This window comes from Rhododendron vialii, chromosome 6a (assembly GCF_030253575.1).
Source record: "Rhododendron vialii isolate Sample 1 chromosome 6a, ASM3025357v1".
Classification (NCBI taxonomy): Eukaryota; Viridiplantae; Streptophyta; class Magnoliopsida; order Ericales; family Ericaceae; genus Rhododendron; species Rhododendron vialii.
This window is the reverse complement of record NC_080562.1, coordinates 38811888-38838178: the sequence shown is the minus strand read 5'-3', so window position 1 is coordinate 38838178 and position 26291 is coordinate 38811888. Positions and strand designations below refer to the sequence as shown.

The 26291-nt window shown below is 37.8% G+C and overlaps 3 protein-coding genes across 6 annotated transcripts in view; 2 read left to right on the top strand and 1 right to left on the bottom strand.

Annotated features, from left to right (window-relative positions):
* The window catches only part of LOC131329229 (putative nuclear RNA export factor SDE5), a 39192-nt gene that overhangs the window by 9436 nt on the left and 3465 nt on the right, over window positions 1-26291 (top strand). Inside the window, exons 1-6 of one of the 3 annotated variants that reach the window (XM_058362316.1) lie at window positions 20800-20944; window positions 22341-22903; window positions 23689-23714; window positions 25159-25236; window positions 25477-25550; window positions 25696-25901. In XM_058362316.1, the coding sequence (XP_058218299.1) occupies window positions 20937-20944; window positions 22341-22903; window positions 23689-23714; window positions 25159-25236; window positions 25477-25550; window positions 25696-25901 (955 nt within the window). In that variant the 5' untranslated portion in view covers window positions 20800-20936. Of the gene's footprint in view, window positions 1-20799; window positions 20945-22340; window positions 22904-23688; window positions 23715-25158; window positions 25237-25476; window positions 25551-25677; window positions 25902-26291 lie in introns of those variants that run through there. The other 2 variants (XM_058362315.1, XM_058362317.1) reach the window with 2 other exon arrangements.
* LOC131329227 (MLO-like protein 11) lies at window positions 2614-13738 on the top strand. Its single transcript, XM_058362314.1, has 16 exons — window positions 2614-2973; window positions 3171-3313; window positions 4237-4294; window positions 4409-4644; window positions 4937-5053; window positions 5697-5757; window positions 6082-6176; window positions 8137-8211; window positions 9300-9385; window positions 10115-10164; window positions 10661-10701; window positions 11382-11552; window positions 11671-11706; window positions 11979-12046; window positions 12145-12205; window positions 13148-13738. The coding sequence occupies exons 2-16, from the start codon at window positions 3188-3190 to the stop codon at window positions 13547-13549; spliced, it is 1683 nt and encodes a 560-aa protein (XP_058218297.1). The 5' UTR covers window positions 2614-2973; window positions 3171-3187; the 3' UTR covers window positions 13550-13738.
* Window positions 14790-17566, bottom strand: LOC131329232 (uncharacterized). 2 transcript variants are annotated; one of them, XM_058362319.1, is made up of 3 exons: window positions 17420-17566; window positions 15365-15456; window positions 14790-15266 (listed from the first exon to the last, which is right to left on the bottom strand). In XM_058362319.1, the coding sequence occupies exons 2-3, from the start codon at window positions 15438-15440 to the stop codon at window positions 15166-15168; spliced, it is 177 nt and encodes a 58-aa protein (XP_058218302.1). In that variant the 5' UTR covers window positions 15441-15456; window positions 17420-17566; the 3' UTR covers window positions 14790-15165. The 2 variants fall into 2 exon arrangements, with proteins under 2 accessions (XP_058218302.1, XP_058218303.1); XM_058362320.1 differs by having other exon boundaries at window positions 15365-15580; window positions 17420-17510.

The window sequence follows — 26291 nt, the reverse complement described above, 5'->3', positions numbered from 1 at the left end:
TCTTGTCTTGTTCTTACCAAACAAAAATTGAATGACGCAATTGAAGAATTACCATCAACTACTTCATTCGTTTCTTTGTTTGTTATATATCAAGTTGCATATTTGGAAGAAAGGCCAAGAATTGCTACTTGGGGCAAGCTAGTCATCGATCTTCCATTGCAGATGGTCCAGGCATGGGGATTTCTTTATCAGTCTTGCTATTGTCAGCCTGTTATTATTAATCCGCTGGGCTGACAATAAGTCCACTAAAAAATAAGAAAAATACGTAATTCTGTGTATTTTTTGCACTATTTAATACACATTCATACACTTATTATTGTCAGTCCATTGACCTAATTTTAGAATTTTCCTATATATATATATATATATATATATATGTACCAACTTCATATGGCGTGTTGTACAGATGATGTTTCCAAATGAGAATGGTTGACACGTTTTTTTTTTCCCAGTCATTTCTAAAGACTATATATATATATAAGCATCTCAATAAAATAAGAAAGAAACAGGTGGACCGCGGTTCGCCAATTTCTCCTTGGAATGATACTGCAGAAATGTTGAAATTTAAATTACAATACTATACCTAATTGATTAATGCAGTCTTAGCCAACTTTTGTAATTTAGTGTACTCACGAGTGTGATCCGATATGAGATATAAAATGCGTGGTTGAGGTTGTTGGTCAACCGTGACCATGAGTTCGTGAAATTTATGATCAAAGATGTCCGAAATCGTTTAGCATGTTAATTTAGGTCCGGCGTGAATCACGGATTTCGTTGTTAATGTGGAATCAACACATAACATATACGACCGTCTTGAACCAGACAGCGATGTACTGGACTTAAAAGAGCCTTGGTCAAAGGGAAGAATTCGTGTTGCCAAACTTTAATTAAAAGACCCGATCCTTTTCTTCTTCTTCTTTCTTTTTTTCAAAGTTAGAAAGGATCCAAGTCTAGGTCTACCGGTTTTTCTTTCTGCCTCCCCCGAATAACCCAAAATTTATTTCACTTTCATGGAAAAATGCTGCTTTCATTTACTACTTTTCAAGCTTGTTCTTTGAGAGCAAATTAAAATGGCATGCTGCAAGTGGGAATAGCAATATATATATATATATATAGGGGCGGTTCCCGGGACACTTAAAAAAATCCTCCCAAGTTCCCGATCGAATTTTGATGATCCGAGCTGCTCAATGTAATCAGAACGTGATTTTAAGAGTGCTGGCGAGAAATCAGCAAAAAAATTACCGGGAAGGGCTTCATCCGAACAGTTTTTTATTGAACTTTATTGAACGGTTCAATAAAAAACGGCTCAAATCAAGCCCTTCCCGGTTATTTTTTTGCCAGTTTCTCGCGAGCACTCTTAAAATCACGTTCTGAACACATTGAGCTGCTTGAATTATCAAAATTTGATCGGAAACTTTAAGATTAAGATTTGGAGGGTTTTTTTAAGTGTCCTCGGAACCGGCCCGATATATATATGTATATATTGATATATATCACCCCGGACCACTAAAGAATAATTACTACTCCATCCGTTTATTTTTTAGAGTCTAGTATTCTATTTTGGAGTGTTTCTTAGTAAGTATCCATTTTGTAAAATTAGTGGTTAAAAGTTAAAGCCCAATATTTTTTGTTCTTCCTAGATCGATTTATTAGATAAATTAAATAAAAGTTTTCAAAAAGGAAAAATTCCAAAACAAACTTAAACAAAAAATACTACAGTCTGCAACGTCTCTTGAAAAATGATTTCAACACTCCTCATTTATCCGCATGCACTCATTTGTTATCATTATTCGCACACATGAAACTGGTACGTACTACTAAACTAGCATTGGTTAATTCTACGTGCATTCACTTTAAACTTGCGAATGGCATTTTGATAGTTTCACATGAAGAAAGACAAATAAAAAAACGCAAAAGGGAAGGCACTGCGAAAATCATTTCCCTTTCTCTTTTATCTGCATTTTAGTATTAAGTACATGGCATTAACTGAAATTAGAACCCCTAGTCAGCTGGAGTTAGCTGGCCTCTCTTTTCCCACGTCAGACCCACGGTGAATTGATTTGCCGAGCTGTCATGACTCATGACTTGATGGACCATTACAATACGCACTCAGTAGACAATTCTCTTCCAAAAAAACAAAAAAAAAGTCATCATTTTGAAGGTTCCTGTTACTACTACAGCATAAAACAAACAATATTACGAACACAGATATGTTTAAACCCCGTTCAATGCATGTGAGTTCAACATTATAAATTTCATCGGACGGTTGCCACATCTATTTAGAAAGTATTTTTAATTACTAATTAAATTAGGGAAAATCTGAACAAAAGCCTGCTTGGCTTGTTCTCGTAGGCTTTTCCTGGAGAATTTTAAACCTGGGAAAAGCAATTAATTAAGGAGATCAAGGGAAGCGGGATGCGTGGGCACGTTTCTCAATTAGCGTGTTCGCGGCCATAAGGAAAATGTTCCCGGCCAGGAGCATATAGTTTGCGGCCATAACTGTAATAGAATCGTGTTTGCGGTTCACGCTTTCCGCATTCCTATGCAAGTGTATTCATGACCAGTGGAACCAACGTCCGTCATTATATATATCACCAAACTGTCTCTTCCTCGTAACTGGCATTGAGAGTGAGACACGGAGAGAGAAACAGATCTCTCCCAGTGGAGGTCCATTCATTCTTGCGTCTGAGATTTTAATCACCATTTTAGAGAGAGAGAGAGAGAGAGATAGAGAGAAGTTTATTCTCGGAGTGAAGGAACAAACTGATTCCTACACTCCTGGAAGTTTACTCGGAGAGAGAGAGAGAGAGAGAGAGAGAGAGAGAGAGGTGGAAGCGTTGTGGTAGCGGTTAAGATCAAAGTGAACGCCATATTCTTGTAGGACGGGGTAACTAAGTCAAGGGTTTCACATTGTTGGCGAAAAAGATGTTTGAGTCAATATTGTCGTCAATGCCGATTGCAAATTTTTAATAGGTTAGCGTTTTGATGTTTTACAACGTAAGAATCGGGTGAAAGTTCTAGTTTTTGACTGTATGAACATTTGTGTTTCTTTGTAATTAGTGTGGTTTCCTTTAGTTCATAGGAGTAACTGGTTTTTGTGCTCAAACCAATTTTGGAAAGTTTTGAAGACTAGTGGAAGTCAGGAGTAACTGATTTAGTGTTTGTGAGAGGAAAACTTTCTGGAAAAATGGCAGAAAATGCAAAGGAAGCGCGGTCTTTGGCGTTAACACCAACATGGTCTGTGGCTTCTGTATTGACTGTTTTTGTTGCTGTTTCCTTGCTTGTGGAGCGATCGATCCACCGCATAAGTACTGTAAGTCCAAATTCAGCTTGTACATTTTTCACTTCTGATATATTGACCTTTTTGCTGTATGAATAACATGGTGGGATTCCTCTACCATCATCCTCTACCTGATGGTCTGAACTTCGGTCTCTTTTAATTTCTTTGAAGTTAGATGTGTAATATTGAAGTGTGATCGGTGTGAATATTTTTATGATGTGACTTCCGCATTGGCTAGAGCGGTCTTTCTCTTGGTTTTAGACCACCACCATCGGTGAAATTATGTGGAATTAGTACGATGCCATTTATGAAAAACAATGGACCTGGCTCCTGAAGAGGAAACGGAAGTCAGATGCAAAGCCCCGCACCTTATTAAGATCATATTTGCATACTCTCCACCACAAAGAAGAAAGAGCAGACAAAAATCATTTGTTGGTGGAGAGGGACTAAGGTGGGGAAGAGGAGGAGACTTTGGGAGATTGATTCCTCTTTGTTTGATATGGATAATTTGGTGGGAAAGGAATCACCACTATTTTGATGCATTTGGGAGTCCTTTTTAAAGAATTAAAAGTTTTCTACTTAGTAACTTGTGTAGTTCTAAGTCGAAGGAATGTAATCAGTCTTTTGATCAATATCTTGTGAAGATAGATCTTTTTTGATGAATTGAAGTGCATCCGTTTGGCATAGGCCTCTTTTGGTATACGGGTGACAAAAAGTGACATTCTCTTAACGTCTCTCTTAATTTGATCTTAGCTGTAGAAGGAAAAATCCAATTAATATTGTTCGGGAGCTTGAGCTAATCAACAAGTAACTTATCGCCATCGATGTATTTTCTTGTTTATTTTATAAACGTTGTGTAGTTAGTTCAATTTGTTCCACTGCCTTAGCAAGAAGTTAAGAAGTTGATTTGCTTATTGATCGTTCTGATAAGCTTGTGTTCCTACTTTCATCTGCAGTGGCTGCGGAAAACCAATCGGAAGCCTTTGCTTCAAGCTGTAGAGAAAATGAAAGAAGGTACCTAGCTATGATTCTAAGTTAATCCTCACAAAATATATTAACTTTCCTTACACCTACATTTTTGGGATTCTCATCTTGAAGCTGCATTTACTTGATTTTTCAATCTTTTAGAACTGATGCTTCTAGGCTTCATATCGCTCCTGTTGACGGCCACCTCAAGCAGTGTAGCAAATATATGCATCCCATCAAAATTCTATAATACTGCGTTTGCTCCTTGCACCAAGTCGGAGGTTGATCAGGAAACTGAAAGTAATGCATCGGAGGACCGCAGACTTTTGATGGCTTTTGCTCGTCCGCACTCATTTAGGAGAATGTTGAATGTGTTTAATGTGAATACCTGCAAAGAGGCACGTTGCTTATCAGTATATAGTCATTAGATAGTATCTCGTTTTTTCCTTTTTCCTTGTAAGCAAAAAAATTTCAACTCATTCAGCAAAATTCACTTTACATAGTTTTTTTTTCCCTTTTTTTTTTTTTTTTTTTCTATTTCATTCTTTTTGCATATTTGAGTTAAACTTATGATTACATTTTGGTTTCGTTTCTTTCTACTTTCTCAATAGTCCCGTTCTTTCCTCTTATACTGAAATTTTCTGTTTGCATCTGAACTGATCTGGGTTACTTGAATTTTTTATGGCACAGGGTAACGAACCATTTGTTTCTTACCAAGGTCTTGAGCAATTGCACCGCTTTATCTTTGTCATGGCCGTGACACATGTATCTTACAGCTGCTTAACAATGCTGCTGGCAATCGTGAAGGTTACATTCTTATAGCAGTTGCAGTTTCTGAAGTGAGATGTTTGTGTTTTTTCTAGTTCAATATTCTTGTCCAGTGATTGAGACTTAAGGCTCGGTTTGGTTTGGTATATACATGCTCCATGGGAAAGACCTTGTAAACCTTAGGAATTTCATGCGCTGTGTTGTTTCTCCATGAAGCCAGCCAAGGTCGAAGCCACTATTTCCAAGGAGTCATTGCCTTTAATGATGGGAATGGACTAAAGAGCATGATTTGGAGTACAGTTTCATTTGCATATGTGCAAGATATCAAATGTAAACAGCATGATTTGGATACAGTTTCTGTGAATGGACTATTAAACACCTTCTATGTTTAATAGATGATTCAATTGAATACTTGGGTCACAGCCTTACATTTATTTCTGGTTACATGTTACTAATAGTTTCCCATTCAAAAAGGAATAGGAAAACAAGTGCATCCAAGTACCAATTTAACACCCAGATCATGTAAAGAGTTTTAAATGGTCCTTGTGCAGTTGTGTTTGAATGCTGTCTGGGTTGCAGAAAACTGTGTTCATACTTCATAGTAGTATTTCTTGTTGTTCTTCTGTTGGTTTAAGCTTATACGGGGACCGTATTGAAGTTGTGGGTGCACTTATTTGTTCAGATTCACGGGTGGAGAGCATGGGAGGATGAGGCTCAAATGGATCGGCATGATTCATTAAGTGGTAAGCTCTCAACTGGTGATTGATAAGACTCACATGATTGTCAGTGTTTTCATTTATTTTAGCCTGGTTGATTGGTATAAGTCCCTTTTCACGTGCTTTAGGTTTTATTTTAGCTAGCAACGGATATTTACATTGGAAGAAAAGAGAGTGGGGAGTGGATTGTAGATTTCTTAAAAGGAGAAAAAATAACACCTAAAGAGAAACATTTGAGATAGCAAAGAAAAAAGAATTAATGGTCTATTATGGTTTGTAAACTTAAGAAACAATTTGCTTTCGTATTTGGTAGATACATGACATGTTAACCAATAAAGCTGTTTCTAACAGAAATCACAAGAGAGATGACAGTGCGAAGGCAATATTTCTTCGTCAAATCTCATGCATCAAATCCGCTGACCAGGAATAATTTTTTTATCTGGGTGGTATGTAACACACTCTCTGCTGCATTTAATTGAAAGTTCTGTTCATAACTGAGGTAGTTGTTCCTAAATGTAATTTGTGGCAACTATCTGTCTCTTTATCCTCTGAGGAACGGCAGCAGGAAAGCTTCTAGAAGTAGTACATATTCCTTCTTGTTTGGGTAATATTGAACAACCAGTTGCTTTCACTGCGTTCTTTTTGCCAGTCTACATCAATGTGTTATTGTTTTTCTGTTTCTTTGTTATGTATTAGTGTAACTTACAAACTTGTTGCTTCAAGAAAAATTTGACCATCTGAGAACACAGCATTAAGAATTTCTGTCCAATGAATTGAATGGAGCTTGGAATTTTTTGCTTCATTTGCCATAATCTTGGTCTAGAATTTGGATCATTGGTTCTTGGTTTTTAGTTCCTTGCCCGTTGTTCAGCAGACTATTGCAACCACCTGCTTGGGCAAATGAAGTCCTGTTTAGCATAACATACACAGCATTTCCTAGCAGTTATCGTACATACTTCAAAACTATCTTTATCAGTTCTTAATGGACTCTGGTTGGCCAAGCTTCCTAACAGGCCAGGCCTACATATGGCAAGTGAAGTGAATTCAAGTCGTCTATGTTTTTTATTTATTTAAATTGCTGGGTTATTGAGGAGCTATGAAGCACGGGTACTTCGAAAATGTCGCCGTACTCGTACCCGTACCCGTACCGGGTACTGGTACGGCGTGGGTACGGCAAGGGTACGTTTTAGCCCAAAATGAAATTTTTTTCAAAATTTCTGGGATTTTTTTGTAAATAATTATAAAATGTGGGCTTATTGTGTAATTTATTTGTCATTTATAAACACCCCTCTCTCTCTTTGTCCATCTCTCTCTTCGTCTCTCTCTGTATATTTTTTTTATCGATCGGAATAGTCTATCTCTTTGTATATATGTACAAATGTATGCATGTGTAATGTATATGTATATATGTATCTGAAATTCTGAATACTAATAGATATGCAGTAGATATGCATATTTGTACTGATTTTGCTTTTTGTTGGTAAAATGGGTTTATATTTCATTTTATGCAATAAAAAATAGAAAAACATTATATATATATATATATATATGCCGTACCCCCGCCGTACCCATACCCTACTTTTTTGGGGTTTTGCCGTTTCCTGTACCCGTACCCGTACCGTACCCGTACCGCGTACCGGTACCCGTGCTCCATAGTTGAGGAGTATGAGTGCTCTGGTTCATTTTGGTTGTTTAATCATATCATGATTCCTGTCTTGGCTCTGTGGTTAATTGGACTATAATTCCAAAGTTGTTGTTCATGGCACCTACTTACTATACTAAAGATGCCACTTATTCAATTCAAAGCACACAACTTATGCCTGGCTCTCTGCTTCCAAGAAAGTTTATGCACCTCTAGAAAGATAATATAAGAGCAACGGTGTTGGAATATGGAGTATTCTGTGGACTAAGTCATATTACTTTAGACTCCTTGGACCACTTCCCTTTTTCAGCTATTATGTTTTTCCTTCCCCATAAATCCTCTAGATGGTTATTTGGAGGGATGCTTTGGTTATTTGTAGGGATGCTGTAGCTATACATATGCATAAGCAATTGTGTACATTTGGCCACGGTCTGTGTGCTAAGCCTGTGACATGTCATCATGTGCCCTTTATTCCAGTGTAGTCAGAAAGTATTTTTAAAGCTGAAAAATAGCTGGAGGGTTTCAAATATAACATGCTTTTATTGGTATGAAGTGAGAGGGTGTCGTGCTACTCTTGTTGCCCCCTCTATTATGTTATATTTGTAGATCCCACCGCCAAGTAGTGTATTCGAGAGCGTGTTACTTTTTTATGATATATATTATGCAAACTGTAATATTTCTATAGCAGTTCAATTTCTATCACCATGTGGCTTCACTGAACTGCTCTTTGGATGAAGATCTTTGATAGTGTCATGAAATTGCAGACCTGTTTCTTCAGGCAATTTGGGAATTCAGTGGTTCGCGCTGACTATCTTACGCTTCGCAAGGCTTTCATCTTGGTAACTCTCTCTCTCTCTCTCTCTCTCTCTCTCTCTCTCTCTCTCTCTCTCAAGTACATTTTGAAAATCCTGATATTCTGAACGAAAGAAAGTGTCTGTAGTGTTTTATTTAGTTCTGTATTATATGTCTACGTTTACTAGTATATGCATGCTGTTGTAAAAATGTTAAAAATCATGAGGGACTTATGGTCTCAATTTAGTATATAATACAATGGACCATAATGTGAGAAGTGAGAACCTCAGGTATATACCTATTGAAAGTTGCAGTAAGCGGTAGACAATGGAACTGGTTTGAAGCTGTAGCTACCTCAAAGAAATTCAAAGTTGCAGATTACATATAATGGACTACACTAGTCAAAAATACATACGGCGGATCAACATAGGTCATCTGTAAAATAGTCTTCGTGGAGTCACTGTAGTTTGTCGAGCCATGGACAATGCTTAGTGAATGATGTATGAACTGTACGATATGGCTGAAAGAAAAGGACAGGTTCAGTGTTGCTTTGATCCACCTGGCAGACAGCTTTAACCGTTGTAAATGACCTATGCTTTCCATTATCTGTGAAACAATTTCCAATGGGTTTCACTTTTGCAGGGCAGAATTGATAAGCTACAAGAGCCTCCGTGGCTATTACAATCCTCCCCAACAGACCACAATAAACTAGTATCATGTCAATTTCGTAGGGATTCAAACCAATCTCACATTAATCCACTGATGCACCGTGCTTAGTGTAGCGATTTGGACAGTGCTAACTATTTGCAACATTGGTGAGAGCATGATGAACTAATGTCCTATCAGTCATTCCTTTACTCGTAAAACTTGCCACCAGCCCCCAATGTTGTAGTTCAGATCAAATTCGAATCGTTGGACTTCTAAGTTTAGACCTTGGATATGAACTTGTCAGATAATATCATGGTCTTCAAACCAGATAGATTCATTGTATTCTAGAACCTGTTATCCATTTATGCCTCATTCTATGTTTGTTAGTTTTGCTATTCAGACATTTCAAATTATAAGGCTCATTTATACTGGAATTTGTTACTAATAGTTTACTATTTATGGTTTTTGTTTGTCTTATTCATGGCAGAACCACAACCTTACATCAAAATATGATTTTCACAGTTACATGATCCGCTCTATGGAAGAAGAATTTCAAAAGATAGTTGGCGTAAGGTAAGTGAAAATCTTTGTTTCTGGAACTACTGGGCTTTTGTATCCTTCAGTTGAGCTGCCAATGGGCATGCCTATTTCCTTCCATATAGATAAAGAGCGAGTTTGGTGGACAAAAGTTTCTTCCATTATCCTGCGTAAATGTTCCATTTTGTTCTTCGTTATTGCACCTCAATGGTAGCTTTTGATTCTGTGTCTTCTCTGACATGTCATCTGGTCACTCGTATTTGGCCGAAAGTTTTCTCCGACGTGTTTCTTTCTCTCTTATTTTTTCTCCTCATACCTGAGATTTTAACTTCGATTTGGGCGAGAGTATATATAAGTAAAGGCTGAAGATGGCCTTAGGGTATCTTCCTTTGTTCAAGCCATCTTGGTAAAGGCAAAGCTATTTTTTTAACACGTTAAAGCAAGTCCACTCGTTGATCCCGAAATGACTTTGTAAAAGTCATTTTTTGGCTTGCTACAGCGTTAAGAAGCACAAAAATTGCAATGTCATTGTCTTCCTTATTCCTTGTTTTTCTAGGTAGTTTTTCCTTTTTACGGACACTGCTAACTTGCATTAGCTTTATCTGAGGATGAATGAACATAAGAACAAACCTGATCCCCCGCTTTGGGCACAATTTGATTGCTGTTCCAATGTCTATCTTATTTTTATTTTCTGTGAAGCTTCTTCTCCTTGTTTTGGGTACCTTTGAAGCAAACAACTGAATGCCAGGTTTGAATTTTTTGCAGTGGCCCACTATGGGGATTTGTCGTGGCTTTCATGCTCTTTAATGTCAAAGGTATGGATATTGCAATGAAAAAGCTAGGCTTTAAAGGCACGAAGATAATTGGTTTAAGGCTAGTTTAGCTAATTACAAGCATGCATCACTGTCTTGGTCACATGGATTCCATTGTTAGTGTCAGGTTTGGAGACATGTCTAAGAGTCAGATTCCCAAATCCGAAGAGGCTAAATATTCATATTTCCTGCTTTCTTCTCAGTTTTTAATAGAAAATGTTGAGAAAAATAAATACTCCTACCACACAAACTTGTCAGCTGCATCTCCAATTGGTACACTGGACATTGTACACATATAGAAACCTGTACTACTCAAGTATTAATCACTCCTCAAGGAAATTTTACGCATTAATGTAATTCTATGCTTCTACTCCCTCTCTTTGGCGGATCAGCTAGAGGAACAAGTTCCATTGATGATACAACTTGCACAATGATTTTATTTCAGCCTTTAATATTTTATTTGCATTATACTCATGTTTAATAGGTTCTGTACTTGCAGGGTCTAATCTCTATTTCTGGATAGCTATCATTCCTGTCACAGTAAGTACCTGTTATGAAGCAGTTTGGTAGTGGAAAGTGATTTTAGGAGTAGACTACATGTCCATGAGCTTTTCCCTCAAGTTTAAAATAAGGGGGGGGGGGGGGGGGGGGGTGTTGGAAATAGTAAGAAGAAAGATGTGAAATACTTAAGTCAAACTTATTTGGTTGGTAGGCACAGAAATTCTTCTAAATCCTCCCCATTTGGACGTGGACCTTCTCTTCTAGTTTTCTATTTTTTCCCTTTCTTTGAGATGGAAGTTATAATTTAGAAATGGAAGCTAAGAGCGAAATTTCTAATGATGGTTATTCACACCAGTCTCAACTACTAATTGAATGTGGAAAGTGGATTCTAAGCAATACATTTGTTTATTTACGTTGTCTCCAAAACCTCTTTCGTTACCAAACCTACCAGGGGACATAACGAGTTCATAATCTGTCTTTTCTTTAGATCCTGGGTTTTAAACAGAATGAGAACCAGACCTCCATAGTCCCTTTTTGAAATCAAAATAATATAGAAAAGTCGTTTCTCCTTTTCCAAAGATTACTAATTTTGTTATTAATTACTAGTTTGTTACAGGAACTTCCAACTATGTCAAGGAAAACATTTATTTTCTGTGGTCTTCACTCTGTCACATGAAAATCTATATCACGTTCCACTGATGGCTTATGTTTCTATGAAGCTTGTTCTTCTGGTGGGTGCAAAGTTGCAACACGTAATTGCAACCTTAGCATTGGAGAGTGCTGCAATAATTGGTTACTGCAACGAAGCAAAACTTACGCCTCGGGATGATCTTTTCTGGTTTAAAAAGCCTGTACTATTGTTGTCCTTGATCCATTTTGTTCTTTTTCAGGTTGGCTTGGTTTATTGTGATGCAGCGCAAAAGTTGTCACTATTTTTGTCTTTTGTAGTGGTGCATTTTCTCGTGTGGGAACTCATTTTCTACTTCCGTGTTTGACTTTTGGCTGCAGAATGCATTTGAGCTCGCTTCATTTTTTTGGTTCTGGGTACTTGCTTTTCCTTGACTTTTTCAATTCTGATTTTAGCACTGGACTCCTGATTAATTTCACCCAAATCTTATTGCTGAACCCATTCAAAAGTGCGTTGGATATTATCTCCTTTTCATTCATTTGGTCAACATGGATGATTTCTTGAAAGAAGTTTGTCATAGAGCACAAAAATTGTATTTGTGTGTGTGTATATGAGAGAGAGAGAGAGAGAGAGAGAGAGAGCATGTAAAATTTGGGTGTCGGACTAAAGTATATTATTTAATTTCCAGTGGCAGTTTGGCTATGATTCATGCTTCATCAGGAACCATTTGCTTGTGTATATGCGGTTGATATTGGGGTAATTGTACCATATGACTGGCTGTTGTCGCTACATTTGTACATTTGCCATAAAAAATTAGATTAAACACATGACTGAACTCTTGTCTTTTCTTTCAGATTTGCTGGACAATTTCTATGTAGCTACAGCACCTTGCCACTATATGCTCTCGTCACTCAGGTACCGTTTTTTAATTTTCTTTGTTTGTTAGTTTGGCTGAGGGTGTCTTTTTAAGAAAAAGATTCTAGAGTCAAAATCCATCACGGCCAAGAAAGTGCAACCTTAGAAATGCTTGTTGAACCCTAGCCAGAGCCGTATTAACTGGTGTTTTCTCAAGCATTTGTAATTAACTTCTGAGTAATCATTGGAAATGTTTGTTCTACACATTCGCAACTTCGTCCTTATTGTCATGACTGATCCCCCTCATTCAAGAGATTCCAAGCCATGACACTCCAATTTTGGCTTCTCATTTCACTTGTTATCTCCGTGTCAAGAAACCAATATCGGTTGCTCTCTCTCTCTCTCTTGGTGATGTTAAAAGCGGCAAGCAATATTTTTCATGTAATGCAGCATTGTAGTTTCCTAAATCCTTCTTTTCTTGTTTCAACTGAGAAAGTATGGAGCACTTGTAGCCTCTGAGGCTATGTTTGGATCATGGATTTCTGGAGGGAATTACCGATGGGAAGGAAAATGATTCGGGATCTAAGGAATTATAGTATATTTAACTTCACTTCATTATCTTCTTGCATTTACCCTTACCATTTTGTATCCAATGCATCTGCTTTCAGAATTTCCTTTAGAGCGTACCTTCCTTCCCTGTCTTTTGTTGTTTCAACTGAAAAAGTATATGGAGCACATTCAGTCTCTGAGGCAGTGTTTGGATCATGGGTTTGTGGAGGGATTTACCATGGCAAAGATGATGAGGATAATTTAGCTTCTTCACTTCATTGCTTTCTTAAATATGCCTTTTCCTTTTGTTTCCGTTGTACCTTCACAAACCCATGCCAAAGAAAGTCCAAAAGTTTTACGTCCTGCTCTCCCAAGGCATGAATCCATTGAGTGCCCTCATTCATGAATGGATTCATTTGCAACCCTAATTGGCTTAATTTCTTTCATTTGCAGATGGGAACAAACTACAAGGCAGCCCTAATTCCACAGAGAATAAGAGAGACAATCCATGGATGGGGGAAGGATGTTAGGAGAAGGAAAAGAAGGCTTGGTATTTACACCGATGATTCAACTATACACACGGACACAAGCACAGTGATGTCGGTGGAGGAATATGACGATCAAGAATTGACCGATAGCCCTAAAGCCGAGGCTGCCACGGACCTGGAAATAGAATTACAACCCCATACTATTATTATCTCAAGTAGTCCTTCTCCAGTTGGTAATCAAACTTCGAGCCGAGTTGGTACACCTCTCCTTCGACCATCTGCCTCCGTTTCGTCCACAGTTTCACCACAAGTTTTCCAGCAGGAAGCGTTCACAAGATCATTTTCAGTTCCTGCAAGAAAAGAATGAAGGAAAGGCATAGTTACGACTTACGACAAATGAGACAGAAGACGAGGATGAAATCAGAGTTCGTGTACAGGTTGTAGTTGTAACATAGAGCACAAAAACGAATACATGAGTTTTTGATGTAAAAGTGAATCTTGCATTTGTCGCACTTGTAGGTAATGATAGTGATAGTGATGATGCCTTTGACATCAAGGTTTCCTGACTTTTACTCATCTACCCATTTTGGCCAAGTGTCCCCAGGGTCGCACCCACTGTTACAAAGTAAAAGTTGGGATCGTCACATAATCCTCGGTAGGACTATTTGCTCCCACTCTCAATTCTCACCAAGTGTTCCTGCTCTCACGAGTTTTACAGTACTTTGGATGTTGAAATGCGCTTCCACCTTCTTAATCCCTCTCTCTCACTCATGCACACACATTAATAGTTGGGATGATCGGCTAATTTTGTGCTTGATTTACTACCCGGTTCGTTTGTTTGCTTATCGGTAACTTCACTTGAAAACTTCAAAGACAGTGATTGTCTCTGAATTTCAATTCCACTTGGAGTCTATCATCAAGATTTGGCTCATCTCCCAATTTTTCTGAGGCGACATTCTAAATTCTGCTTGGCCTGTGCACTTTCTTTTGGCTGTTCTCAATTCACATTGTGATTGCTGTATACAGTATACCTAACATTCCATTTCATCTGCTGGTGGAGCTGTTCATATCTTTCATTATGTCCTTAGAAGAAGTGGCTTTTGAGCCACAAGAGCATTGCTTGCCACCCCCACCCCAAATTTCAAACCAAATTTTTTTGTTTTACACTAACGAAATTCGGTTGACACCTACCAGTATGCACTGAGATAGATCGGCTTCCTGAACAACTTCATAAATTATACGGAGTACACAAAATGTACACATCTCTTTTCACAAAATGAACAGTCGGATCATCACAACAATATCTCAGTGGTTTTCAAATGAAAACCACAAAAGACTTAGTCCAAACTTTTTGTTTTTTAATTAAAAAAAAAAGCCCATGACAAAGTTTAATTATATGAATATCCAGTATCCACGTAACCTTCTTTTTTTACACTTTTGCAGATAACACGCAACAACAAAATTACACTCTTATAGAACAGTGCCACCCCCGAAAGTCAATCCTGGCTCCGCCACAGTTGGATCTGCTACAGAATAAATCAAAATTCCCAAGTAGTTTTCACTTCTGCTACCTCCTCCTACTAGTTACTGCGCAAGCAAATGAAAAATGCATTGAAATAGCAGTTATAAGGTATTATTTGCAGCCAAAAACTATTCAGAGCAATGAGTCAATTTCCAACAAGATACCAGTCCGGGCTAATGCATTTGGAAAAATGAATCCTTGCCTAAATATCCAAATGAATCCTTGCCTAAATATCCAAAAATCCACGTTATCCGGTACCTATTCAGACATCTCATACTGAAAAGGAGCTTCATTGAACACAAAGCCAGTCTCCTGTATCATTTCTTACTCCTCAAGACACAAATACTTCGAAAGTTAAACGCGAGATTGGTAAAACCCAACAGAGGACTCAAACCTTGACCGACACCTACAACAGGAAAAAGAAATGAACCATTTGTGTTGACATTTAGACAAGTATGAACTTAAACTTCCTCCCCCATGTCAGCATTTGATTCTTTCAAAGCTTCAGCCATCATTCGTGCCCGGTTCTGCGTTTGCCTTTCTACCGCAACCATGTATAGGCCTAAAACCAAGAACATCAATGACAAATACAATCAATTTCAATTGAAGAACAAACTGCACTTGTTTCGCAAAACATTGAAGAAATGTAGGACTGCATACCGACTGCACTTCCAAGGGCACAAAGCCAAAGAACCCTCATGGACCATTTATCACTGATAACTCCTCTACCTCCCATCTGTTACTGCCAAGACCTGGGAATTTTATATCAGAAATTAAACAACCGTTGCGGTAGAGGCAGAGACAAAGATAATATGTGCTCCAAAGAGTGGAATAACACATGCTTGGTTTCAGTGGCATAGCCAGGGATGAGGACCACTAGGGGCATAATGAAAACACAAATTAAAAAAAAAAAACTCATAACAAAATGATACGATAATATGAACTCTCTTCATTAAAAATACGAGCAAAAAGTAACATATTCATCAACCCACATGAGAGTTAATAACCTTTCCAAAAATACTAACAAAAACTATCATAGTGATAAACAACAGTAACTAAACTAAGGCTTTACAATATACCACAACGAGTTTCCAGGTTTTGAAAGCTTTGCATGATCCGAGTGGCTCTCTACTATTGGCTATTGCGTATTTGGGTGGGTTTTGGAAAGAGGAACAAAAAGCGTTCACAAACCTGTTCACTTTGGGTCTCTAGAACCAACCCTCTCTGTGCACGGTCCCCAATAAGTCTTCTTTTAAACTTTTAGTCTCATTTCTTTGTCTATCTCTCTCCACTCAAATCCCAAACCAAACACAAAAACTTATTCTTTATTCTAAATCTAAAAGTCACAATTGAGGCCCGTGCCCCCACTAGCCCCTTCTTATATCCTCTGCTGCTTGGTTTTAGCTCATCACTTCACAAAAGGAATTCACCAACAAAATATTTACTCAGAATAATCAACCCAGCACAAAGAGAAAGGCATAGGAGGTTGGGTTTTTCCCTGGTCCGGTTGTGAAAATCACATTAATTCTTCAACATTTTCCCCACTCAATGGGGGAAATAGGTACCCGGTACGCAAATACATTTTCCCTTACAATGAATAGGTTACATGTATGAACTTTATGAGAAGCATAATGTCCACACTCCGGGACATCCGTATCATTAACCTGTGAGAAGGACCTACATGCAGCTATTAGTTGCATTTTCAAACACAATACTTGGAAAATAGGGACAACAACAACACCATTGCTTTTAATATAACTGGAGTGTGGAAAATTAACAAAAGAACACCCTAAGTCATTTGTTTTGTGCAGATCATGAATCAGAATCTATTGTTTTCCGTCCATTTAGAGAAAAGCGCGGATATGATAAGTTTGCTAGCCACCGGATTAGTTGGGTGGATGGGGATATGATAAATGGGCTGACATGAATATAGACAGAACATGCTGTAGATGGTTTGTTTGAGTAATTTATAGAAGAAGGCATATGTATATGCTTAGTTTGTTTTTGAGCCATTTTCGAAATTAAGACACCCACTTAGATACCCAAAAAACAAACTAGGCATATACATATCCCCTCTTCTATAAATTCCTCAAACAAACCATCTACAACATTGTCGACATATTTCCGCATTCATATATCTGCCCTTTTATCGTTCCTCCCCTCATACTCTATCCACCCAAAACTAATCCGGCTACCAAAGGGCCCATAAGGGTGACTATAACATAGATAGGGGGAGGGGGTGTTCCTATCTCCGGCCACTGGCGGATATGCAATCTGGGGATGTATATATCCATCATCTATATATGGACAGCAAACACCAGACATTAGTAGCTCAGATATACTATATATCTGGGGTGACAGTATGCACTCTCTATCTCCCCCACCAAACGGCCCCCTATAATACAAAACAGCTCAGTTAAATCTCAGACGGAAAAATTGGTAATACAAGATACTCAAATGGAAGAGGTATAATTCAAACCCCAGTTGAAATCAACATAGAAGAAGTCACATGAATTCAATCAGATGAATCAACAGTCCCACAGTTGAGAGAAAGGGAAAAAGAAACTGAACCTCGAATTAGAAAATAATTTTGATATGTGAGATTTGTATGTATGTAGAAGCATATACAAGTTTCCAACTGAACCAGCTAAATACCTACCCACCAAAGAATTGATAGATGCAAGAGAGAGAGAGAGAGAGAGAGAGAGACCGTACCGAGCAAACGCTGAAGAAAGTAGTGGGAGATTTGTGGTAGGCCGAATTCACGATGCAATGCCTATTTGCTGTTTTAAAGCAGAGAAAATAAATGAGAAAAAAAAATACAGGTATTTCTGAGCATAGAGAGGAAAATGAATGATGGACTGGACTGGATTTGATTAGAGTCGCAGAGTGGGCTCATCTGTTTTACAGTCGAAGCAGTACGGTTAGTTAGCACAAAAGAAAGGCATTTTCATGTCTAAAATTAGCTCAATTCTATACGCTCGATCAAATTACCCAAATTTTCTTCCAAATTTTAGGATTTTAAAATCAAAATTAGATAATTAGATGGATGACTATCCAGAGGTATAAGACTGTAAGCCCTTGAAAAAATATTTTAAATGTCGGTAACACAGTTGGTGGTGGCTGTAAAAGGGTTGGAAAGAAATAAGGAGAATCATCGGGAGGTGGTGTACGGAAGCTTTTATTACCACTTTAATGGGCTCCAGTTTCTAATTTACTTGTAAATGGTAACGGGTAAAATAATACCGATAACAGGATGACCATGACTTGAGAAGACTCATTTGCCCCTCCTTCCTCCCACACAGAAATCTCTCACCAAGTCTCTCTCTCTCTCTCTTTCCAATGGCGGATTCCATCACCCCAAACCCCCCTCCCCCACAACCGCTACTTCTCTCTCCGCAAACACGACTTCACCGCCATAGCCACCCTCCTCCAAATCTCCTCAGAATGGGTGTTGAATGCTATGTTTGGATTGATAATTGAATATTTTTTTTTAAAATAGTAAGAGTAATAAGTGGAGAGATATAAAAAGAGAAATGTTGGAAATATGGGGGAATCTAGGAGGAATTTTTTGAAAAATTCTTTTTGAATTACAAAGAAAACAAGGCAGAAATCAACGTGTTGGTTTCGAATTTGGATTTGTTTCTTCATGGACCCATTCAATCCACGGTGTTCTTGGATTTTTCTTTTTGTCACTCATAAAGGAAACCAATCTCGCGATCGAGATTGGAAATTCATTCAGCCATTTCAATCAATAGTGTTCTTGGGATTTTCGGATTTCAAGAGGGGTGAGTAATGTTGGCCTTATACATATAGATTGTGGGTGTTGGAGTATTAGAAATTTGGGTTTAGATGGAAGATTGATGTGGAAATATGTAAAACTTTGTGTGGGTGTAGGAGTATTAGAAATTGGGGTTTAGATGGAGGATTGGTGTGGAAATAGGTAAAACTTTGTGTGAGACATGGTAATTTCAAATTTGGGAGAGAGAGAGAGAGAGAGAGAGAGAGAGAGAGAGAGAGAGAGAACCTTATTCTTGAATGTAAACCCTTTGAAACTTTGAAATCCTTGGAGAAATTGAAGATCCGTTGAGAGATTGGTTGAGATTCAGGAATTCACGGGTTATTTTCATGGTTAGGGTTGTGAGAAGTAAGAGGATATGAAGGTTTAGAGAGAGAGAGAGAGGGCCAAAGTTATGAGAAAAGGTGTTCATTCAATCGTGCCCTATATGAATCAAACAACATTGGGTGAGCCAACATTCTCCGAGTTCAAACGACCAAGTCAATATTTGAATCAGACTCCATCCACTTTATATTTGGACTCTATTAATAATTTCATCAGACTGAGTATTTTTTTTTCCGCCAACTATGAAGTGTGAAAAGTTGGTTGAGCCAACATTCTCCAAGGTCAAAAAACCACGTTAATATTTGAATCAGACTACACCCAATATATGCTTGGACCCTATTTATTATTGCAATAGACCAAGTCATGTTTTCTATCAACTATGAAGTGTGGACAGTTGATTGAGCCAACATTCAACATTCTCAAACAACCAAGTTAATATTTGAATCGTCTTGATTGAATATATATTTGGACCATATGTATTATTGTACCAGACCAAGCCATGTTCAAAAGACTAAGTTAATATTTGAATCAGATTCCGTTGAATATATGTTTGGACCATATGTATTATTGCGCCAGAACAAGTCATGTTTTTCGTCAACAATGAAGGATGGAAGTTAATATTTGAATTAGACTCCATTGAATATATGTTTAAACCATATGTATTATTGCACCAAAACAAGTCATGTTTCTGTCAACTATGAACTGTGGAAAGTCCAACGTTCAATATTCTCAAAAGACCAAGTTAATATTTAAATCAGACTCCGTCCAAAATATGTTTGGATCATATATATTATTGCAACAGATCAAATCATGTTTTAGGTCACCCAACATTCTTCGAGATAAAATTTTATTATTCTACCTGTCTTGTTAAAATAAAAAAATAGACAAAATACACCACACAGAAAACTCCAGTAGAAATATGAGAAAATGTGTTTCAATCTACCCTTTAATGGTTTAACAACAAAAAACTTGAGTTCAATGATCCAACAATCGGTTTAGGCTCAATCCCGTCAGCCAACATTCAATATTCTCAAAAGACCAAGTTAATATTTAAATCAGACTCCGTCCAAAATATGTTTGGATCATATATATTATTGCAACAGATCAAATCATGTTTTAGGTCACCCAACATTCTCCGAGATAAAATTTTATTATTCTACCTGTCTTGTTAAAATAAAAAATAGACAAAATACACCACACAGAAAACTCCAGTAGAAATATGAGAAAATGTGTTTCAATCTACCCTTTAATGGTTTAACAACAAAAAACTTGAGTTCAATGATCCGACAATCGGTTTAGGCTCAATCCCGTCAATTTATTTGCTAAATAAGGTTAAACATAAACAAATGAGTGCAAACAAAATATATAATCGAAATCCATCTTCAACTTGGTCACAAAAATAGATTTTGTCTGCGGAAGGATAGAACAAAATAGAATTATGTATGTGTAAGAGACAGAGAGAGGGCAAGAGAGAGAGAGAGGGGGAAAGAGGGCGAGTCGTGGTTGTTGCTGTGGAGGGAGAGAGGGGAGACGAAGGAGAATTGGGAGAAAAATGAGAGAGCGAGAGTTTTAATTTGTATATAAACGAGGGTAAAATAGACATTTTGAATTGACACACCATATATTGGTGAATATTGTACCTCTTGCCATGGCAGCGATAATTTTGAAACTGGTCCCCATCCATTTGGGATTAAAGCCAGTTCACGCCACTCTGTCGGGTCATTCTCCCGAAATACTACGCCATTAGAGCGCGCGTAGTCAAAATCGCTCCATGACATCGCGTACGATGGAGTGGACACATATCATTCCCAAAAGGTCGAAATAGTCCCCAGAAGGCAACATTCTCCAGGAGTGGTAGTATATTCAGTGTCATTATTGTAATTTCCAATTCCCATTAAATTCCATCACATTTCGCAGAGGGTGAGGGTGAGGGTGAGGGTGACCAGTGCCAAACAAATTTCTATAAATACCAAATACCACGCCCCTCTCTCTCTCCCCTCTCTCACATCCTTTCGCCTCTCGGCAGCTGAAATACTGTGCGATAAGACGAGAGAGAGAGAGAGAGAGGAGAGAGAGAGGGACTGAGGATTTTCTCCCTTCCTTCTTGCAATGTCCAAGTAAGCTAATAAAATGTTCGATCGACTCTTACCTTATCATCAGCATTGATCGCTCATAATGATTGTCGAACATTCGTACAACACTCCTCGGATTTCGTCTCTTGTTTGATCGCTTTTTTGATTCGTATTTCTAGATGCATTGCACATATATCTGTAACCGTATGCGTACATGCACGGATATAGAGAGTTGTATATAAAGAACGCATCTGCATCTGCATCTGCATCTGCTTTTGTTGTTGTACTGTACCGCTGTCGTTGGTTGTGCCTTTCATGTATTGAAATGTAAATAATCACCTGATTTCTCCAATGTTATGGTCTAGTTTGTTTGTAATCGTACTTTACTGGCCTAATTCATTTTTGTGGACTTCGAATGAGATGTTACTCTATTGCTTCGTGAAAATGTTGTTTGCCAAGTACTTTGCTTGTATTTAGGTTTGCAAAGGAGCCGAGTTGAGTATGTGTTTGGTTTGAAAACTTAAAGAGCTTCAGAAACATGTTCGAGCTTGGTTTGCTTGTTAGTCGCGCAGATCCTGAACGAGCTTCAAAAGAGCCGAGCTTTGAATCCTTGACTTTTTTGAAACGGTGTAGTCGTATCAGTGTTCTAAAAGTTGTTAGGCACTGGTTGGGTGGTTGGCCACTTTCGAGCGATTAATCGGTGCATATTAATTAGTAATCGACGATTAATCGTTAGTCGGACCTAATCGGTAGGCCCCACCAGCGATTAACCTCCAATTAATTCCTTGTTTTAGAACACTGAGTCGTATATAAAATGGTTTGCTTGTTAGTCGAGCAGATCCCAAGACTTTTTTGTAGAGTTGAATTTTTTTTTTTAGGCTTAATTTGAAAACTTAAAATGAGTTTCAAAACTGTATTGAAGCTTATGTTATTCATGTAAGAAATGAATCTCAAACAAACTTTTCGCGAGGAAATCACGAGTTGAGCTTGATCAGCTTGGTCCAATTTACAGTCCAATGTGTATTTGGTCTCAGGAGCGTGTGGGGATTGATAACCTGTTCTCTAACGGTTCGACCACAGGCATTGGTTTTCTACTTTTCTGTGTTGGTTATATGGAGGCAAATTTTTTGATAGTCAGAAACTTGCACCGTGTTCTATGGATTTGATATCTGAAAAATTTTCAGTTGTGCATTGCTATTCACCTGGATTCAGATAGAGTACAATCAGACATCTAGAGTATAAAGAGCTCTTCTACTTTTGTTAGTGGTACACGATTCAGACGGTTTCTATTGTAAATTGGATCTATGCCTGTTTGTTTAGTGTTTAAGTCATTCTCGTCCTTTGTGAAACACGGTCTTCTGCGAACTTATGTTATTCTGTGCACTTTTTCTTGTGATTGATTGAAATTCCTACTGAACAATGTGCTTTTCTCTTGTGGAAGGGTGAAGACAGAAGAACTTACCTCCAACACTTCCTGGTGCAACTATGGCGACAAAAGAGACTTGGAGCAGCTACTTGATGCCTTTGGCTCTGCTGTATCTCTCAAGGATATAGCCTCTGCCTATTGTCAAGCAGACTGTGACATATATGCTGCCGGAGAATTACTATGTAATCTCCAGGGAAGCACATCTAGTTCTTGTGCTTTCGCCTCCAAGGAAGAATCACTGGCCTCAGATGACGATTTGTTAGACAAGTCAAATCTTGCAGAAACAAATGGTATTGCATCAAAGCCAAAGAAATGTTCAGCATCCATGGGTACTGTTTCTGGTCTAATTGGAAGAGAGTATTCTCGTTCCAGGCCCTCAAGAAATGAAGCGCCTAAAACTAACAAACCTCTGAAATTGAGTTCGGAAGATGTGCCTGTATCTGAGATTTGGGATGAAAGAGTTCCAACAGATATGTCAGCCTCAGTTGAAAGTATGCCCATGGCTACTGAAGAGTTTATCTTTAAAATGCTTGGAGATGGCTTTCAGTTGGACTTGAAGATCATCCATGAAGTTCTCGGTAAATACCCTCTGCCATTTTGCCATATGAACTTCCTATTCTTGCCAGCCTAGCTATGTTTTGAAGGATTGTCTATTGCCCAAATACGCTGGTATTTTGCTCATGGTTAAAGGATTGTCTATTGCCCAAAGTTTGTTAATACCCATAATCATAAAATTATAGGATGAAATTTGTATTCCAGGATAACGTCTAGGGTAAATCCACATGGAAAAGACAATATCCATGTTTTGATCAGTTATCACCTCCACATGCCTGTTGATATGTGTGACTAGCTGATCTGACATACTATTTCAGACAGATTGCATTACCAGCTTTTCAAGGAAAAGGTTTCAAAGTGGGTTTTCCTTGTGAAAGCTATTCAGCTTTTGTGTCCCCTAGGTACTATGTTGTGAATCTTTTCTGATCAGATCACGTGTACATTGATTATGGGTGTAATGTTTGTACGATATCTTGATCTTTCTCTGCTATAGCTGTGTTCATTATAATCTTTTTGATGTGGAGCAGACTACTTCAAGGGATAAATCCTTTTGTTCGTTGGCCATCACAAAGGTCATTTTTTTTATGCTTTGTGGTATAACACTTGTAACGGTCATTGTATGTCATAGATGTTACTTGCTTAATCACGTCATTATTTGATACTGTTACCCTGATCAAATTTAAGACTTTACCTGTTGGACCTTCCCTATCTCACATGTTTTAGGCTACGATAATGTCATGATTTGTGTATCAAGTTCTATGCTTAAGCTGATGTTATATGTGACCTTAGCATTGTATTGATCTTGCAGGCCGTTGTGGGTACGATGTTCAAATGGTAAGTTCACCTTCACTGTAATGTTTAGAGTGTCTCAGTCAAACCTTGTCTTTGATGGCAAAGCTTTTGTCACTCACTCGTATGCGGTCCAAGCTTTGTGAATTACATAGGGTTGGTGAGTGAATCTTGCACGTGAAAATCAAAGTAGTTGTAGCTTGGTTCATATGTAGTGTTTCGGGAGATGTGCTTCATGAAAACAAACAAATGGGTACAACCTCTCTTCCCTTCAAACACTTGCACACATCTAGAGTATATCTTTGTCAACAGAGTTTTGGTTGCTAATATTTTATTTTAGTTATCTCAGATTTTGTATGGGAGGGCCTCTCACTTTTGGGTTCACTATAATAACAGAATCTTGTATAAACAACTGGAATAGAATACTGCTAAATATTGTTCCCCTTTAACTGACGGTGGGTGTTGTAGAGCTTACATTCGCATCATTCTCTCAAATTAGTTGCTTTCAGTCAAGCTCATATTTTCATGTTGTTGGCCTAATCTTTTACCATTGCACATGCACTGCTGAATTAAGATGATTGCTTTCCCTAACGGATTTGAAATTCATTTAGAGTCTACACATTGGGGATTAATTCCTTATGTGAATGGCTGAATGCATACAGTTCTGGGCCAACCAAGTCACCTATCTCTAGTATTAACATTCTTTTAAGACGTCTCTTTTCTTATGCATAGAGTAATAGATACTAGCTGTTGTAAGTTCAAATGATTTTCTTTGGTTTCTGTAATTTTAACCCATCCATTTTGGAGATATGCCAATTATTGGACATGTACTTTTTCTTCTCTTGATGCAGCGAGTACTGCATGGAGTTTGCCATCACTTTTCCTGAATTATGCTTTCTAATAAAAGGATGTTGGACTGGGGAATGGATTGCTCCTCACGCTATTTTACATGGTTATGTCCCCAATTTGACTAGATGTTTAGAAAAATACAAAAAGTTGAAGAACTGTAATAGGAGTTTATGTAAATTAGAGGTTTTAAAATTGCCCACACACATATGTTTATATTAAGCACATACAATTAGATATATTATTAAATATATAGTTGGGTACTAATTCGAAGTATGTTATCATTGGTTTATTTAGTTGACATCGTACGTATTATCTTGGTTTGGCTAATGCAATTGATGATATTTATAAGCATGAGGTAACAGTTTTTTAAACCCTTGTAGATGTTTTCTGGATGAGAAGTGTTTATCTCACAGGTCAATTAAAAAGGCTGCTTAATATTTTTTGAAGATCACTCACTTTTAGTTTTCTCCTACATTGCTCATGCATAAAGAGTTTTAGCAGCATATCCTTTTTTGAGTTGCGTGTGTGACATTTATCAGTCTTTGAAGATTTCATCCTCTGGTTTTCATACTCAACAGTGGACATGTTTCATCAATAGTGAATATAAGAGTCTTTCCTTTTTTCTGTGGTGGTTTTGCAGAGCATGGAGAAACTTCTGGATCTTTCTGCATGTACTTTGGAGAACTGCAATGATGTTTTAGGCATGGCTGCTCAAAAGGTAAAGTTTTCAGTCTTGCTAATGCAAGTATAAAGTGGCCATGCATGAAAACTGTGTTCTTTTGCAAGCAATATAATTGTATTCAAAGCAATTTGAACCTCTTATGCTAATAGTGTTTTGTTAAGATGGTTCTTTTTTCAAAGCTAGACCTTGAAAGTGAGGAGCGAAGGCAAAATGAACATCACTTTCATCTTCAGAGCCATACTATTTTTCTATCCTCATTTCGATATCTTTTAACAGCCTATAGAGAAATATTCAGAATCGAAGTCTCTTTCATGCCGAGAACAACCGCAGCACATAAGTTCTGCCAGAAGGTACGTTGGTTCTCTTGTGTGACTTCTTGTTGATTGTTTGTTTCAGAATCTTACATCTTCCCCAAATGCTGAAGCTTAGTCTTATGTTTTCTAACTTCTGCACTGTTAAACATGGACTCTTGTCTAGAAATGCTTCATACAAAAGCGACAAGGACCGATATACTCTCCAGAAGGAGGTGTTAGAAGCATTGTTTACTGTTCCTGAAAGATCTGAAGAGGCACCTGAAAAAATTATCCCAGTGAGGAATGTTAGAAGATCGAGGGGATTTGGTCGGGTTGTAGTTGGACCTTTGAAAGACACTACAATTGAGCATAAGACCGTGATTGCAAAACTACTTGTTACAGAGGATGGTAAGCAGTTTATGTATATCTTAATATATTTTTCCGTGACATTATTTCCGAAGAGATTGCAGAAAATGTAGAGGTCATGATCATTGTCTGCTTATTCTGTCTTTTCTGAATGTCTTGAAATCCTCATATTTCTGGTTATAAGCATCAAACTACATAAGCTCAAAGTTTTGTTTTAGGAAATATGTAGCAGAAATTTTGTAGCTATCAAAATTCTGAAGAGATATGCAGCAATGTTGTGAGATCTAAGATTTTGTGAGAACTTTATGAAAACTGAGAGTTATTCTGTACCTTCTTTCTGCAAACATGCTCGTTTGAAGTAAATTTGGATCGACAAGAAAATAGCATAATCCAGGAAATAGCCTCCTAAAGTACGAATTACTTGTATGATTT

Coding starts and splice junctions, on each gene's coding strand:
- LOC131329227 (XM_058362314.1), top strand. CDS start 3,188: ATGGCAGAAAATGCAAAGGAAGCGCGGTCTTTGGCGTTAACACCAACA. Junction 5,758..6,081: donor TCGGCATGATTCATTAAGTG/GTAAGCTCTCAA, acceptor TGTTTCTAACAG/AAATCACAAGAGAGATGACA. Junction 12,047..12,144: donor TATATGCGGTTGATATTGGG/GTAATTGTACCA, acceptor CTTTTCTTTCAG/ATTTGCTGGACAATTTCTAT.
- LOC131329232 (XM_058362319.1), bottom strand. CDS start 15,440: ATGGGAGGTAGAGGAGTTATCAGTGATAAATGGTCCATGAGGGTTCTT. Junction 15,267..15,364: donor TGCCCTTGGAAGTGCAGTCG/GTATGCAGTCCT, acceptor TCTTGGTTTTAG/GCCTATACATGGTTGCGGTA.